This window comes from Euleptes europaea, chromosome 14, assembly GCF_029931775.1.
Source record: "Euleptes europaea isolate rEulEur1 chromosome 14, rEulEur1.hap1, whole genome shotgun sequence".
NCBI classification, from domain to species: Eukaryota; Metazoa; Chordata; class Lepidosauria; order Squamata; family Sphaerodactylidae; genus Euleptes; species Euleptes europaea.
This window is the reverse complement of record NC_079325.1, coordinates 5,600,920-5,619,330: the sequence shown is the minus strand read 5'-3', so window position 1 is coordinate 5,619,330 and position 18,411 is coordinate 5,600,920. Positions and strand designations below refer to the sequence as shown.

The 18,411-nt window shown below is 52.1% G+C and overlaps 1 protein-coding gene across 1 annotated transcript in view; it reads left to right on the top strand.

The window, feature by feature from the left end:
- The first annotated feature begins 7,135 nt into the window (after positions 1–7,135).
- LOC130487366 (nectin-1-like) overlaps positions 7,136–18,411 on the top strand; it is a 152,804-nt gene continuing 141,528 nt past the window's right edge. Inside the window, exon 1 of the mRNA XM_056860858.1 lies at positions 7,136–7,217. Coding sequence (XP_056716836.1) covers positions 7,136–7,217 — 82 coding nt within the window. The remainder of the gene's footprint in view (positions 7,218–18,411) is intronic.

The following is an 18,411-nucleotide window of genomic DNA, read 5'->3' as shown; positions in this document are numbered from 1 at the left end:
GGGCCAAATACACCCTCCTAGTGACTATGCAACAAAAGGTACAAGATGAACACATGTGAAGCTGCCTTATACTGAATAAGACCATTGGTCCTTCAAGGTCACTATTGGCTACTCAGACTGGCAGCAGATTTTACTTGATACTGTAATTGTAGGGTTTTATTTGTTTGTAGTTTTTGTGGTTCTGCTACGGCATTGAGCTAATGCAATAAAACTGTTATGACAACAATGATACTCAGACTGGCAGCAGCTCTCCAGGGTCTCAGGTCAAGGTCTTTCCTATCACCTACTGTCTGATCCTTTCAACTGATGATGCCAGGGGTTGAACCGGGGACTTTCTGCATGCACCGAGCTACAGCCCCTGCTGGCTGATGAATGTCCATCACCTTTAAAAGAGCAGAGTTTTAAAATCCTGGTGAACAGCTAATTTTTAGACTGAGCAAGGGCTGCAGGCACCAGAAGAGTCAGTTCTGTCCAACAACAAGCTCCCGTGGAAGCAAAGAGACCAGGGTCGGATCCTCTTTCCCCCAGCTGTAATAACCAGAGAGACTTGGAGAGAGACTCTGCTTTAAGCATCTTGGCTACTCACTCCAACATGGCTCGACATCTGAATGGGAACGATGCTGCATGGTGAGAGGCTGAATCTACTTTACAGGGAGGGGCTGTGGCTCAGTGGCAGAGCCTCTGCTTGGCATGCAGAAGGTCCTAGGTTCAATTCCCGGCATCTCCAGTTAAAGGGACTAGGCAAGTAGGTGATGGGAAAGACCTCTGCCTGAGACCCTGGAGAGCCACTGCCGGTCTGAGTAGACAATACTGACCTTGAGGGACCGAGGGTCGGATTCAGTATAAGGCAGATTCATGTGTGTACTGCCACCCTGCAGGGAAGGTGGTTAAAGAACCTTTTGCCCCTCGAGCCCTTCCTGTTCTGTCCCTGCGTAGGAGTTTACTTATGACTTATTTCATTTATACCCCACATTTTCCCCCAATGGGGACCCATGGTGGCTTACATCATTCTCATCTCCTCCATTTTATTCTCACCACAACCCTATGAGGTAGTCTAGGCTGAGAGCGTGTGGCTGTGGCTGGCCCGGGGTCACCCAGAAAACGTCCATGGGGATTTGAACCTGGTTCTCCCAGATTGATTCTAGTCTGACACTCTAACCCAGGAGTGTCAAACATACGGCCCGCAGACCGGATCCGGCCCTTGTAACAAATGAGTTTGACACCCCTGCTCTAAACACTACACCATGCTGGCTCTCCAATGAGAGTGTGCGAGAGAGAGAGAAAGGAAGGGCCTTGTGGAATCTGAGACTAAGATGGGGCAGTTGAAAATCACTGTGGAGGGACTAGATAAGACACGTCCAACTTTAGAACAGCGGTGAAGTTTCGTTTTTGTTCCCGAATGTCTGCCACGGTGTACCCAATGATTTGCAATGCGCAACTCAGCAGCGCATACACAGCCTTTCTTTACCGTTAAAGCATCGCTCAGCTTACACACCCTGTATTGTCACTTGCTTACGACCATAGGGAGGGCCGGGCTGGGGGAGGCCACAGTTTTTCTAGGTCAGTGCTTTCGTTAGTGTCCAGCAACCAGCAGGACTGCGGCCTGCCTCGTTTGCTTGTTTTTATTTGTTGCATTTACGTCTTGGCTTCCTGCCACTGTGGAACTCAAGGCTGTGTACAAAGGATTCCCGGGAGGTCTTCCGTCCAGGCCCGGACCCGACACATCTGCTTAACGTCAGCAGGATTGCTGCTCCATGCACCTTCCAACCCTACCTTCCGTCCACGCTTGCGTTAGAACAACACTTGTGCGGGGCTAATTTGCTGCCTTCCCGGCTTCCTTTGCTTGTGTGGAAACGAAGACGTGCCGGAGACCCCAAGAAGCCTCTTTTAATAGCTCCCTTCTCTTTCAATTTCCCATCGAGCACAACATCGTTCTCCGATTCTCCCCGTTCTTGTTTGCCAGCCATTGATTTCTTCCCGGCCTGCTCCTAATGGTGCTTGAAATCAACATGACTCTGTTGCTGGGCTGGCAGCGGCCGCTGTTATTTACCTCCGTGTGGCTTGCCACCACCCGAGTCAGTACAAATCAGAGAGGGCGGTTGCGTTGGGGAGGAATCAAAGTGCACGTGCCCAAAGTGCACGTGAGGAAAGCAGAACCCACCGGTGGTGCACTGCTTTGGGAACCGGCTAGGATGGTAAGCCGACAGATTGTTGCCAGATACTGGGGGAGAGGAGGAGGCAGCCCTTGAGCCCTACGGATCTACACAAGGGTATAAGTCACCAACGCTGCTGGTCAGAGAGAAAAGTGTAGGTGCTAGCCCTCTTGGACTGGGATATCAGGTGTCGCAAAAGGACCGATCCAGGGTCGCGGCCTGAGAGTCAGCGTGGTGTAGTGGTTAAGAACGGTGGACTCTAATTTGGAAAACTGGGTTCGATTCCCCACTCCTCCACATGAGCAGCAGACTCCTGAAGAGGAGAAAACTGAGAGGTGATATGATAACCATCTTCAAGTACTTGACTGAGAGGTGATATGATAACCATCTTCAAGGGCTGTCATATGGAGGATGGTGCTGTTTTCTGTTACTCTACAAGGTCGGACCAGAACCAACGGGTTGAAATTAAATCAAAAGAGTTTCCGTCTAGACATTAGGAAGAATTTTCTAACAGAGCGGTTCTTCAGTGAAAAAGGCTTCCTTGGGAGATGGTGAGCTCTCCTTCCCTGGAGGTTTTTAAGCAGAGGCTAGATGGCCATCTGTCAGCAATGCTGATTCTACGACCTTAGGCAGATCATGAGAGGGAGGGCATCTTGGCCATCTTCTGGGCATGGAGTAGGGGTCACTGTGTGTGTTTGTTGGGGGGGGGGAGGCAGTTTGGAAATTCCTGCATTGTGCAGGGAGTTGGACTAGATGGCCCTGTGACTCTAATCTAGCAAACTGGGTTGGTTTCCCAACTCCTACGCATGAAGCCAGCTGGGTGACCTTGGGCTAGTCACAGTTCTCTCAGCCTCGCTGACCTCACAAGGTGACTGTTGTGGGGAGGGGAAGGGAGGGTGATTGTGAGCCAGTTTGAGACTTAGAGAAAATCGTGGTACAAAAACCTTCTTCTTTTTCAGAAAGAGGGACCCATTATGGCCCAAGTGGGGGGAAAGGTTAAGACTCAGCGGCAAAGCATCTGCTCAGCATGCAGAAGGTCCCAGGTTCGGTCCCAGGTTCAATCCCAACAACTCCAGTTAAAAGGACCAGATAATAGGTGATATGAAAGACCTTTGTCTGAGACCCTGGAGAGCTGCTGCCAGTCTGAGTAGACAATACTGTACTGACCTTGATGGACCCATGGTCTGATTCAGTATAGGGCAGCTTAAATAGGGGCTGAGGCTCAGGGATACAGCATCTGCTTGCCATGCAGAAGGTCCCAGGCTCAATCCCCGGCATCTCCAGTTGAAAGGACCAGGCAGTAGATGATGTGAAAGACCTCTGCCCGGGACCCTGGAGAGCCGCTGCCAGTCTGAGTATACAGAACTGATCTTGATGGATGGATATCCTGATGGATAAGGCAGCTTCAAAAAAGGCAACCATGTGGCTGCAAAGACGTTAGTATGGCGGCAAATACTGGAGCAGATCTTACACCAATTCTACCACTCTGCTGACTACAGTTTGTTTACAAACGTGTACCCTACTTTCATTTTGGCACAAGTTTAAAGCCTTCCTCCAAATTAAATGGGATTTCCACTGGAAGAAGAGCCACTTAAGTCAGAGGAAGTCTCCCTTGGAGGATGGTTGGATTCACCCCAGTACAGTGGTGTTGTGCATGGCTAGACACACTTGGAACAAGCCCTCCTCAGCAAGGATTCGCCTTGGACTCAGCAGAGAGGCATGCAGGCCCCTGGAAGTTCACAAGCAGGGCAGGGTGGTTTTCACTTTTCATTCTTCCTCACCCGGTGTTTGATATTCAGAAGATAGCAGTAGAAGTTGGGGGTGGGGGGAGGGAAGAGGGTAAATCGCTTGCAACCCCAATCCTATCTATATTTACTTGGAAGTGAATGATTTACTCCCAGATAAGCTGATAGGAAGAAAGTAGATTCCTTTGAAATGTGGTGTTGGAGGAAGGTGTTACAGATACCGTAGACTGCCAAAAAAACCAAAAAACAAAACAAAAAAGAAATTAGTGGGTTCTAGATCAAATCAAGCCTGAACTGGGAAGGGCAGCCATAAAGGAGCTAGGAAAGATTCTGAAGTGTAAGGATGTGTCACTGGCCGCCAAGATTAGGTTAATTCATGCTATTGTATTCCCTATCACAGTTTGGGTGTGAAAGCTGGACAATGAAGAAAGCTGATAGGAAGAAAGTAGATTCCTTTGAAATGTAGGGTTGGAGAAGAGTGTTACGGATACCGTGGACCGCCAAAAAAAAAAAAAAAAAAAAATCAGTGGGTTATAGATCAAATCAAGGCCGAACTGACCCTAGAAGCTAAAATGACTAAACTGAGGCTATCGTACTTTGGTCACACAATGAGAAGACCAGGGTCACTGGAAAAGACAATCATGCTAGGAAAAGTTGAAGGCAGCAGGAAAGGAGGAAGACCCAACAAGAGATGGATTGATTCTGTAAAGGAAGCCACTGCCCTCAGTTTGCAATACCTGAGCAAGGCTGTAAAAGAGAGGACGTTTTGGAGGACATTGATTCATAAGGTCGCCCTGAGTCAGAGGTGATTTGATGGCACTTAACACACACAAGCAGGGCATTACCCAAAAAATAATAATAACTGGGTGTGTTCATTTCCAAGCTACAACTCTGCATCTGGTATGGCCTGTCATGCAGTTTTTTTTTTAAATAACTTTCTATGGATGGGGTGGGGAGGGCTCTCCATTAGGGCTGTGTGGGCTGCCCCCTCCCCCACAAAAAGAAAAAAAAGGGGAGAAGCAATTCAAAGAGTCTCGTGTTAACAGTCACTGCTCTAAACAATTGATTTGGTCTCCCCATTAGAATGTCGTACTTCAAAGTTCATATTTTGAGAGGCTTCAAGTTCCGACATGAATTTAAGCTCATTCTCTTGTCCTGGCTTGGATATCTTCAGAGAGTTTGCCGGGGGGGGGGGGGGGGGGTTGCACCCACAACACTGAAAACAATGCTCTCAGGTGCTCAGGACTGCAGCTTTGGCCCTCTAGGGTCCCCCCTGCCTTTTGAAACACACCAACTTCACCCTTGACTCTCAAGAAGCCTTGAGAATGCCTCTGTATCTGTAGTTGAGAAAGTTCCACAGTAGTTTTAGGGTTGTCCACTCCGGGTTGGGAAAGTCCCGGAGATTCGGGGGTTGAGACCGGACAGGGTGGGGCTTGGGGAGAGGAGGGAGCTCAGAAGGACATAACGCCCTATGAGCCTACCCTCCCACGCAGCCATTTCCCTGCATATTGCAGGGGGTTGGACTAGATGATCCCTGGTGGTCCCTTCTAGCTCTATGAGTCTACGCTTCTCCAAGGGAATTGATCTCTGCAGTCTGAAGACCAGCTGCGATTCTGGGATGTCTCCAGGCCCCAGCTGGAGGATGGCAACCCTAATCAGCTCCCTGAATAGGAGAGAAAGAGCAAGAAGCCACACATGAGTCAGTAGTAGAAGAATGTGCGCCAGAGCTTTGATCCCCAGCCCCTCTGGTTAATTTCTGAAAGAAATTATAGTCCGTCTTTCTCATTGAGACTCCAGGCGGGTATCAAAATTCGGTTTCCGACAAACGAAACAATGCCTTTGTGTTAGGACCGAAGAAGCGAATCCGAGATCGGGGCTGCAATCCTAAAGACACTTTCCCGGGAGCAAGCCCCATTGAACAGCGGGGAGGGGGGCGACTTCCGAGTAGACCTCCCGAGGCTGGCTCCCTGGGCGACGGCGAAACCCCTTTCCCGGAGAGCCTCCGGCCAGTCCGAGGAGCCACGCCCGGCCTCGACGGACCCGCGCGGTCCCCGCTCCGGAGGGGCTCCCGAAGGGCGGCGGCGCAGCGCTCCGAGCCGGGATCCCAAGGGAAACGCGCGGGCGCTGGAGCCTCCTTTCTTCCCTGTTCCAGCCAGGATCCAGCCAGGATCGAACGCACGGAAGAACGTTCAGCCAGGATCGAACGCACGAACGTTCGAAGAACGCTCAGCCAGGATCGAACGCACGAACGTTCTTCCCTGTTCCAGCCAGGATTCAGCCAGGATCAAACGTTCGATCTTCGAACGTTCGTGCGTTCGATCCTGGCTGAATCCTGGCTGGAACAGGGAAGAACGTTCGTGCGTTCGATCCTGGCTGGATCCTGGCTGGAACAGGGAAGAACGTTCGTGCGTTCGATCCTGGCTGGATCCTGGCTGGAACAGGGAAGAACGTTCGTGCGTTCGATCCTGGCTGAGCGTTCTTCGAACGTCCGCGCGTTCCATCCTGGCTGGATCCTGGCTGGAACAGGGAAGAAAGGAGGCTCAAGAGCCCAACCCACAACTGCAAAAAGCGACCGGTTTGGGGGAAACGGGAGGGGGGGAGCCCGCCGGCCACTGCGCACGCGCCCCCATCCCGGCCGAGGCGCGTTCCCGCGGAGCCCCGCCCTCCTGCTTTGCATAGAGTGACCTCACGGCCCTGGAAGGGGCGGGAGGGGGCCGGAGGGGGCGGGTCCCCCCCCCCAGCTCCGCGCGCGCGCGCACCGGCCCGCCAAGGCGCGTTCCGGGAGGAGAGCAGCGGCGAGAGCGCGCCGCGGCTGCCTCGCCTGCCCGTCGGTGGAGTCGCTGGGCTGCCGGGAGCGGAGAGAAGCGGCGCGGGAGCAGGCAGGCGGGCGGGCAGGCAGGCGGGCCGGGAGGGAAGGCAAGGCGGCATGGAGCTCGCTCGCTCGGAGCGTCGGCCCGGGCCCCGCTGAGCGCGGCCCCCGGCGAGGGACGAGGAGGAGGAGGCGCGGCGGGGCTCGGGGGATGCGCGCCGGCCGGCGGCCCCGCTGAGGACCCCGCCTGTGGATCGCCGACTTGGGGGCCAGGCTCCCCCCACCCCTTCCTCCGTCTGTCCGTCCGCCCGGAGCTCTTTGGCTGGGGATCCCCCCGTGGATGGTGCGGCCGGGGCCGGGGGGCTCCCTTCGCCGCTGAAGCCGCCGCCGCCGCCTTCGCCCGGCCGCCCGGGGCGGACCTCTCCCCCATGGCTGGGCCGCCGCTCCACGGCTGGCTGCGGGGCTGGTGGATCGCCGGAGTCGGCTTGGCGGCGCTCGCCTCCTTCCCAGGTGAGCCGGACGCCGGCCCAGCGGGGCCCCCCACCCGCAGGGATCGGTCCTGGGGATTTGGGGGGGGAAGTTGGGGGTTGCAGCCGGGGAGAGGGGAGATGGGGTTGGGAGCAGGCGTGGGGGGCAGCGGCGATCTGGGGAGCCGCTGGATAAGCGCCCCCCCCTTCCCCGTTACGGTCCCAGGTTGTGTGCTGGGGGGAGGAAGGGATCGGTGTTGGTGGGTTTTTTTTGGGGGGGGGGTCGGGGAGCTGGTGGGGAAAGTTGGGGGGGGGCAGCCGGGGAGATGGGGTTGGGAGCAGGGGTGGGGAGAGAGCAGCCGCTGTCTGGGGAGGGGGCGCTGCCGGGGGGGGGTTGGGGACTAGAAGCCCCCCTCCGCTGCAGCCTTCGGGTTCCGAAGTAAAGGGGATCGTCAAGATGCCGCCTGGATCGGGACTTGGTCGGAGTGGTTAAGGGGTGCCGGGTTCGAGTTGCCCTCCCTTGCCCCAGCAGGCTCTGGAGGGACAGTTCTCTCCCCCCCCCCTCCGCTTAGCACATCTGGACTCCCCTCTGCTCCTGGGGACGGGTCTCCATCCCCTGGCGGGTGGCCCCCATGTACCAACTCCCCTTGCCACACTGGTGTGGTGTGGGGGGAGCGCCCCCTTTGGGGTCCCGCACCCTTCCCGCCGCCCTGAGCCCAAAATGCGCCCAGCCAGGGAATTGTGCCCAGGGTTCCCCAGCCGTTGCTCTTCCTTCGGCTTCTGCCTGGCTGCCTTTGGGGCGTTCGTTCAGGTGGGGGCCGGCAGGGAAAGCGAAGGTGCCCCCCCCCCCGTGGCAGCTGGCAGGGGTTATGGGGAGGGGGAGAGACAAGGGGGGGAGATAAGCTGCCCCCGCATTTGAATGTTTCACGGACCCCTGTAAACTGCATTTGGGGAGGAAATTCCGAGTGTGCTTTGCTGGAAGATAAAACTCTTGGCGCTGCAGTCGTTGGGCTCTTTGGGACGGGCACAGGTCGTGTCAGCGCACATCCCTGGGCGTGTGCGCGCCCTGGCCCCTGCTCTGCTGTGCCAGCTTTTCTTGCCTGGGTACGAAAGGTGTGCTGCAGTGGGAGGGGTTGCCTTTTGGAGAGGGAACTCTGCAGTGGGCAAAGAGGAGGGGGGTGCGCTTTGGAAGGGTGCAGCAAGCTGCCTCTGCTGGCTGGCGGCTCCCGGTTCCAGCAGAGGCAGAGAACTGGGCTGGCTGTTCCCCTGTGTCTTACGTTGAGGGGGGTCAACGGGACCCCTGGACCCGGTCTCAGCTGGTGGGGTCGATGCCAGCCAGAGTGGCAGCTGGCGATCCGAGCGTGGCTGTCTGTGGCACTGCCGCCACTGGTACAGCAGGGGGCGAGCTGAACTGAGGCCCGGAGGCTTCGTGCTTGGCACAGGGACTTGGCCAAGGGGAGGAGGGGTGGAAGAAGGGCAGGAGTTGGCACCAGGGTGTCTGTGGATGAGAAGAGGAGGCCAACCAAGGTTAAAGGGACGGGCATGGCGTCCTTCCCTGGGGTCGGGCAGCTAAAGCCAGGCTCGAACCCCCGAGGGGGTCTGGAAATTGAATTAGTTTGGCGATCAAAACTCTGGCTTTCGAGCCCCTTCTGCTGTTAACTGGGACGGTGTCTCTAGTCCCTAAGGTTCTGTTTCACTCGAGGGCCTGTTTGTGTTGAAGAAGGTTCTGCTCCGAGAGCTGAATTTGGGGATTGGCACATCCAGAAAGTCAGCAGCTTTGTCTACGAGCCGGAATGAGCAGCTCTGTTCCATCTGACGTGATAATCGGAGAGAATTTTCCTCTCAAAACATTTCTTTCCTTGAGAGACGATTAAAATGCTCCGCGAACACGTTCACGCAGACCTCTGAGAAAGAGAGAGAGAGAGAGAGTCCTCAGTTCCTTACAAGGGAGAGAAAAATCAATATTATGCCAGCATGCTTTCTGGGAATATGGTGTTTTAAGAGCAGAAAAATATGATAGTTTTTAGTTTTTGGAGGTGTGAAAAATCTAAGTATGGACATGGACCGGATCATCAAAAGCTAAAACTGATGTCTCGGATCTAGAAGCCGTTTGGCATTTGAAACCTGCATATCAGATTCGAATGAAGCTGAGATTTTTCGATCCCCATTTGCAAAATTTGGAAGCCTGAGAATCTGAATGTGTTCTGTGTGCAGACTCGTGTTCTGAGAATTTGGTTGGATCACAGCAGAGGCGACTACCCACCCCATCTAGCCCTGAACGGGTGGCTTGGATTGGTTTGTCAGTTTCCTATTTCATATTTGTGTTCAATGCGCCATCCGGATCCACGGCGCTTCAGAGGATTACGTAAAGGAAAGGGCAAGTCCCTGCCCGGAGGAGCTTACAATCTGATGCTGACAGCAGGGGAGAGAGGAGAGAAGGGAGGGGACGGCTGGCAAAACCGGACAGGGTGGCTGGAAGCAAGGTGTGGTCGGTTGTGCATTTTTAGGCTTCGCCTGAGGATTGAGGGGTTGAACCAGTCCGGTGGCTGTGCCAACCATCGTCCCCGTCTGCATTACGTTTGCTCTGCTGCGTCTTTCAGAATGCCACAGATGCCACTTTTCCTCGTGGCAGGCAAAGGCCTCGTTCTGGTCTTTGGAAGGAGAACTTGGCTAGGTAGTTTACATCTATTCAGAGAATGAGAATATGGATTAATTCAAATTTACACACACACCTCCGGGCTGTCCTTCAAATTCAGATTTTTGTGTTCCATAACACATTATATGGAGAGGGAAGGCTGCATGGTGTAGACCAATCTTGTCAGATCTAAGAAGCTAAGCAGGGTTGGTACTTGGAAGGGAGACCACCAAGGAAGGCTCTGCAGAGGAAGGCAATGGCATACCACCTCTGCTTCTCAATTGCCTTGAAAGCACCTTGCCTGGGGTCACCATAAATGGGTTGTGACTTGACGGCGCTTTACACACACAATACATTATGTGCTCCCCCTCACTCCCCCCATCCCCTTCTTGGAACCATAAAGGTATTTGTTGGTCTTGCAAAAGAGATCCCTATCTCTGCATGATCCTGCAGCAGTGAATTCTGTAAGTTAACAATAAAGCTGAGATAGTTATGCTGACATATCCATGCTGAATGAGAAAGATAGTTGTGTGCGTGTTGGGGGGGAAAAAACCAGGAGCCAATGAGCTATTTTTCATCTTCACACCCCATGCCAGAGAATGTTCTCCCTCCCTCCCTTTTGCGGCTTTTCTGGAGAGAATGGAAAGTTGAAAATCTGGTTGCGATGGAATCAACAGGCTGTTTTTCAGCTTTTCCTCTGCAATCCCTGTAATGCCTTTAATGTACATCGCTTCAATGCGGATATATATATTTTTATTAGGCTGTCTGATTCTCTGGTTTGTCTGCCTCTCCTGATTACAATGTTTGCTTTCACTTATATGCAAATAAAAGAGATAATTTTTGTGTGTGCCATAAAAGCAATAAAAGGTTCTTTAAAAAGAGGGGGAGAGAGAAGAAGAAGAAACCTGTTCCACAAATTTATCTTTAGTGTGATCGGCTCAGCAGCCCATAGCAGATCTGCTTCCTGCAATCTATGTCGCAATCTGTGTGCTTTCCCTGGCGAAATGAGTAGCTGGCCATGGCGCGGATGGCTCCACATGCAAATGGGATGAGGACCTGGGGAGGCAAAGCCAAGAGTTCCAGGTGCAATACAACAATGTTTCTGTTCTTTACATCATAGGCCGTGCCCCAGTGGTAGAGCATCTGCTTGGCATGCAGAAGGCCCCAGGTTCAATCCCCGGCATCTCCAGTTAAAGGGATCAGGTAGCAGGTCATGCCTGAAACCCTGGAGAGCGGCTGCCAGTTTGAGTAGACAATACTGATCTTGATGGACCCAGAGGTCTGATTCAGTATAGGGCAGCTTCATGTGTAATGTATATTGATACACATTTACAGCAGACCGAGGGGCAGTCTAGAAGAAGAAGAGTTGGTTTTTATATGCCGACTTTCTCTACCACTTAAGGAAGACTCAAACAGGCGTACAATCACCTTCCCCTCCCCACAACAGACACCCTGTGAGGTAGGTGGGGCTGAGAATGTTCGGAGAGAACTGTGACTTGCCCAAGGTCACCCAGCTGGCTTCATGTGTAGGAGTGGGGAAACCAACCCGGTTCACCAGATTAGCGTCCGCCACTCATGTGGAGGAGTGGGCAATCAAACCCAATTCTCCAGATCAGAGTCCACAGCCCCAAACCACCACTCTTAACCACTATACCACGCTGGCTTTCCTAAAGAGGTGCAGTGGTTTTTGTGAAGGGGCTCCCCTCCCCTACGTGTTCCCACCTGCCTGTGCCATGACAGGTGGCATGCCAGGAGGGACTGAGGCATACATCTTTATGGAGTAACTAGGAAGACTCGGGTTCGAATCCCCGCTCAGCTGTGAAGCTCATTGCTGGGCCCTGGAGCAGTCACTGTAAGCTAAATGGACCTCAGAGGATTGTTGTGGGGGCAAAATGGAGGCAGGACAAGCCACGGAAACCTTTCCTGGACTTCCTACGGCAGTATAAGAAGTCAAAAGAGACAGAGACCAGTGGGGATACTTTTTGGCTTGGAAACAAAGGTTCTGGAATGGAATCAGGCCTACAGAGATGAAGTAGAAATAGCAAAGCTGCTCTTAGGGAACACCACTGGCCTATTTATTTACTGACTTTATTTATTTATTTTAATTTTATTAGATTTATAATCCGCTCTCTTCCCGGTCAAGACCAGACTCAGAGTGGCTAACAATCATTTGTCAACATCGTATATCCCTCCATTCTCTCTAACAGAGACCCGAAGTGGCTTACATGGTTGTCCTCACCTCCGTTTTATCCTCACAACAACTCTGTGAGGTAGGTTAGGCTGAGAGTGTGCGACTGGCCCAAAGTCATCCAATGTGTGTTGCCTTGGATATGAACCCAAGTCTCCCAGATCCTGGCCTGACACTTTAACCACTACACCGTGCTGGCCAGGTCTTCTGCTAGACCTGAGTATTGTGTGTCCTTGTTTGTTTGGAGAATTTCTCTCCCGGCACTCAGGTAGAGCAGAAATCAATATAAAAATGCAGTAATATAACAATTAATACTCCACCCTGAGGCACAAAAATAACAATAGTCATCATCGTATACCCATAATATCAACAGCAAATGCAGCGAATTTTTTTTAAAGGAGCATTAAAGCCAACTTAAACACCTTAGAGCAAAACTCGAAAACAGATGAACTGAGCATATTAGAGCAGTGTAGCAACATGCGATCAGATCTCTTTAAACGGCAGGGCAAGGTTGAATAATTAAAACAAAAGGCCCCAAAATGAAATAATTGAGCCGCAGAGAACAAAACCAGACAACAGAACAATAGATAATAAACAGCACAACACCACAGACCCGGAACAAGTAACAAATCAAGAGCTGATTATTCAGCAGAGAGCCCCGGCGCATCAGTGCATGCGCGCACGTGTCTCATTTTTATGCGTGCACATGGAGAAAGACAATGATATGTAAGCAGTCCGGTCTCAATCCTGCTTTTGTGCAGAGACGCCAAGCCGGCCATGCAAATAACTGCCTTTTCAGGGTCCCAGTTTGAGCCAAGAGACAGCTCTCTCCTGGTGGGCATTTGCCTCCGGGCATCAAGCTTTTGGGTACCACCTCAGCGAGTGCCTGAAATTAGGCTTTCTTCCCCCCCCCCGAGAAATCAGATTCGTTCCTCATCCGAACACGACTGTCTGCTTTGTCACTGTGGTGACACCTCCGCCCGCAATGTGCCGAGTCAGGAGAATCGGCTGTCTTGGTGTCGGGGTGTGGCTGCCCAACTGGTCCGGTGAAGACAGCCTCGATCCTTGAAGCCATCCGGGGCCGCCAAGAATTTGCAAAGTAGTCTTGGGATGCTCTCTGCATAGCATCCCATAAAGCGTGGAGCTCCCTGCCCCAGGATGTGGTAATGGCTGCCAACCTGGAAGGCTTTAAGAGGGGAGTGGACATGTTCATGGAGGAGAGGGCTATCCATGGCTATCAGTCAAAATGGATGCTAGTCATGATGCATCCCTCTTTTCTCCAGGATCAGAGGAGCATGCCTATTATACGAGGTGCTGTGGGACACAGGCAGGACAATGCTGTTGCAGTCGTCTTGTTTGTGGGCTTCCTAGAGGCCCCTGACTGGCCACTGTGAACAGACTGCTGGACTTGAGGGACCTTGGTCTGATCCAGCAGGGCTTTTCTTATGTTTCTTACGTTAAGGCTTTAAGAGGGGAGTGGACATGTTCATGGAGGGTAGGGCTATTCATGGCTGCTAGTCTAAATGGATACTAGTCATGATGCACACATATTCTCTCCAGGATCAGATGAGCATGCCTGTTATATGAGCTGCTTTGGAACACAGGCAGGATAAATGCTGCTGCAGTCGTCTTGTTTGTGGGCTTCCTGGAGGCACCTGGTTGGCCAATGTGTGAACAGACTGCTGGACTTGATAGGTCTTGGTCTGATCCAGCATGGCCTTTCTTATGTTCTTAATTTCCCTACTGGTCAATTTGAGAAAAATTAAGGCCTTTACATGATGGTTGTTGTAAATGGCAGAGAATGTCCCCAAGTCTGAGCCTGTAGAAGGAGCTGAGCCATGGATTGAAATTGGCACATTCTTCTGGGTCTCCGGAAAGCCACAAGGAACTATAATTGGTGATTAATTTTTGGGGGGGGAGAAAGAGACACCGAGAGTTCCTGAAGCTTAGCCCCATCTGGAAGTGAGGGCTCCTTATTTTCAGGGCAGGGAGTGGCTGTGCTTATTTATTGGGGGGGGGGTGAGGTGGAGAACGCACTCTGCACATGCTCTGAAAAACACCATTTTGAAATGGGTGTTTGAGCTGCAGTGCAGATTAGGCCCTGGTTGTACATAATTGAGAGGTGGGAATGCATCATGGCTAATGATGAGGGATGCTCCTTCTGGGGAGGTTCTGGGATTTTTTTTTTCTTCCAGAGACTGGTCTACGGTGATGTTGAGCTTGCTTGACACGGGGGAGGCGGTGAGAACGTATTGTATTTTGCTGACGGGGAAAGCGCGTGACTCATAAGGTGCCTTTCTTGGCATCAGCAGAGCGCACAATTAGGAATTTGCTGCATAAAATGTGTTGAGGTATTAGGGGGAACTGTTTTTTGTCTTGTGGGGAAGGGAGCAGCCAATCACCTGGGGATTTTATTATTAGCTTGCTAGCTGTCAAAGCCTGAATAGCTCAGACTAGCCCAAGCTCGTGAGAGCACAGAAGCTAAGCAGGGTCGGCCCTGGTTAGGACTTGGATGGGAGACCACCCAGGAAGACCAGGGATGCTATGCAGAGGATGGCAAGCCACCTCTGTTCACCTCTCACCCTGAAAACCCTATGCGAGGAACATGAGTTGGCTGCACCCTGACAGTGCTTATTGTTATTGTTAGTTGAACGTTGTGACTTCCATAGCCCATTTCCATGTCTGGCTTGGTGTAGACTTTGCTTCCTTGTTTTGCAACCGTTAACAGTCGATCACAAGAACATAAGAACATAAGAAAGGCCCTGCTGGATCAGACCAAGGCCCATCAAGTCCAGCAGTCTCTTTACACAGTGGCCAGCCAGGGGCCTCTAGGAAGCCCACAAACAAGACAACTGCAGCAGCATTGTCCTGCCTGTGTTCCACAGCACCTAATATAATAGGCATGCTCCTCTGATCCTGGAGAGAATAGGTGTGCATCGTGGCTAGCATCCATTTTGACTAATAGCCATGGATAGCCCCTTCCTCCATAAGAATATAAGAAAAGCCCTGCTGGATCAGACCCAGGCCCATCAAGTCCAGCAGTCTGTTCACACAGTGGCCAACCAGGTGCCTCAAGGAAGCCCACAAGCAAGATGACTGCAGCAGCATTATCCTGCCTGTGTTCCACAGCACCTAATATCATAGGCATGCTCCTCTGACCTGGAGAGAGTAGGTATGCATCATGACTAGTAGCCATTTTGACTAGTAGCCATGAATAACCCTATCCTCCATGAACATGTCCACTCCCCTCTTAAAGCCTTCCAAGTTGGCAGCCATCACCACATCCTGGGGCAGGGAGTTCCACTATTTAACTATGCCTTGTGTAAAGAAATCCTTCCTTTTATCTGGTTTGACAAGGGTGTCAGTGCTACTCGTATCTGACGAAGGGAGCTTTGACTCTCGAAAGCTCATGCCCTGAAAACCTTGTTGTCTCTACTGGACTAGAATCTAACTGTTCTGTTGTGGACCAGCATGGCTGCCCTCCCAAAAAAATGCTACTAATGTGAGTAGCAGCTCCGTGGCACCCTTGGCAAAAGCCAGACCTCTGCTTCAAGGGTATTTTCATCAGAGTTGGCAGAAAGGGGGCTGGCAGGGCAGAGGGAGCTCAGGCAGGGGAGGGGTGTAGATGTGCATATGTCTGTGTGCCTGTATGGACACACACCCAAGTGAAGCTGTCTTCTCCTCCCAACCGATTGGTCAGTCTAATTTAGTATTGTCTCTTCTGATTGGTAGCAGGTCTCCAGAGTCTCCAGGCAGGGATAGCCCTTTCCTGGCTCCAGAGATCCTTTTTCTGAAGATGCCAGGGGTTGAGGTTGACCTCTTCCGCATGCGTAGCACATGCTGTTCCACACTGGGCCAAGGGAGTTCTGTGTATTTGGGACCGGGGTTCTTTGCTCACAAACAGGAAAACTGCAGTAACGCACATAAAGCTGCCTCGTATGTAATCAGACCGTCGGGCCATCAGGGTCAGTATTGTCTGCCCAGACTGGCAGCCGCTCTCCAAGGTCTCCGGCAGATGATGTCTTTGACATAACCAACTGCCCGGTCTCTTTAATGGGGGATGCTGGGGGTTGAACCTGGGGCCTTCTGCATGCAAAGCGGAGACTCTTCCACTGAGCCACAGACCCTTGCCAAATGCCTAGAAGCTATGCCCAAATTGTGAAGTATTACCATTGCTATCTCCTGTGAGAATCATGTTAGATGCGGTTGAGTGCACAGGTGTGCACTTTTCTTGCCTTGAAAAGCTATAAACTAAGTAAGACAGTAGGGGGTGAACTCAAAGAGTGACCTGGAAGCCGTGAGCCCGGGGGAGCTGGAGATGATGTGCCAGTGGCATCGGAGCATGGAATTGGCCATGCCATAGGTTGGTGCAGGAATGGTTTGCGGGAGAGGTGAGCTTGGGGAGCGATCTGAAGAAGAGAGAGGGAGCCTGCTTGAATGGTAGAGAGGAGGCGGCCATTGTGAGATGGTGAACCGTGGGGCAAGAGATGTGAGCGGCCTGGCCACAGATGTTCTCCACCCAACCCAAGAAGGCTGTTGTGGACTAGCCACAGCTCTCTGGTAGAACACACACCTTGCGTGCCAAAGGCCTCCACTTCCACCTCTGCCTTCTGGAGGTTGGGGCAAAAAAGACAGCCCAGTGATCCAGTTCTTCTGTGAGCATTTTCAGCCACTTTATAGAGAAGTTTGATGAATCCTGGGGTTCCTTGATGAGAAGAAGACCCTTAATGTGTCTAATCCCAAAGGACAATGTGTCTATTCCTACCAGTGTTCTATGAGCAGCTGCAGGGGAGTCTTTGGGTGTATTCTCAGGTTCACTTGAGAGCCAGCGTGGTGTAGTGGGTTAGGAGCGGTGGACTCTAATCTGGAGAACCAGGTTGGTTTCCCCACTCCTCTACATGAAGCTTGCTGGGTGACCTTGGGCCAGTCACAGTTCTCTCCAAACTTTATCAGCCCCACCTACCTCACAAGGGGTCCGTTGCGGGGAGAGGAAGGGAAGGCGATTGTAAACTGGTTTGAGACTCCTTAAAAGGTCGAGAAAAAGCGGGGTATAAAAACCAACTCTTCTTAAGAACATAAAGGCAATGCTGGATCAGACCAAAGCCCTTCAAGTCCAGCAGTCTGTTCACACAGGGGCCAACCAGGAAGCCCACAAACAAGACAACTGCAGCAGCATTATCCTGCCTGTGTTCCATGGCACCTAACATAACAGGCATGCTCCTCTGATCCTGGAGAGAATAGATATCATGACTAATATCCATTTTGACTAGTAGCCATGGATAGCCCTCTCCTCCATGAACATGTCTACTCCCCTCTTAAAGCCTTCCAGATTGGCAGCCATCACCACATCCTGGGGCAGGGAGTTCCACAGTTTAACTACGCAACAACCCTGTGAGGTAGGCTAGGCTGAATGTTTTTCTTCCTGTAAGGCTGCATAGGCCTAAGCAAGTGTCCCACATGAATAGGTGCAACCCAGATGCGAATCCTCACTTCTACCATGTAAGCTTACTGGGTGATCTTGAGCCTGTCACAAACTCTCAGCCTGGCCTACCTCACAGGGTTGTTGTTATCACTGTGAGAGAACAGAAGAAGGGAGAATGATGTTCTAAGCGGGTTTGAGGCCCAAAAGTGGAGACAAAAACGGGGTATACATAAAGAACTGCAAAGGCATCCCCCCAACCGGAAAAAAACCCAAGCCCTATTCTTTGTTGCGTGTGTCATTTCTCCCTGAATGCATCTACTGCCTGGTTCCATCCTGAGCCAAGCTGCTAGACCTGTGTGGGAGCATGTGTCAGCAAAGGGCTGGGTGCCCGTGGGAATGGGAGCCACCCCTGCATGCCTCTCCTCTCCTCCAGCTGGTGATGAAGGAGACCAGGGAGTGGGGCAAGCAGAGAAGCGTTGACAGGGAGAATAAGTTCGGAGCGTGCGTGTGTGAGAGGTTTCCAGACCTAAATGGAGAAGCTTGTACTGCAGAGGCTATTGTAAGCATACACCGAGAGGGCATGCATTGCATGAGGCTACGTTGTTTGGAAACCCGTGCATTGTGCATGTGCCCTCGTGAGATCAGCTGTCATTCTGTGCCCTGTGTATACTGCCAAGCCTGAACACATGAAGCTGCCGTATAATTAATCAGACCCTTGGTCCATCATAATCAGCATTGTCTACTCAAACCGACAGTGGCTCTCCAGGGCTTTCACATCACCTACTTGCCTGGTCCCTTTAACTGGAGATGCTGGGGATTGAACCTGGGACCTTCTGCATGTCGAGCAGAGGCTCTACCACAGCCTGCCTTTGCTGCCTTTGCAATGTGCAGAAGGGCCTGGAGAAAATCAGCCTAGACCATTTTATTTATTTTATTTATATCCTGCTTTTCTCCCCTTTGGGGTCCCAAAAGCAGCTTTACATCCTTCTCCT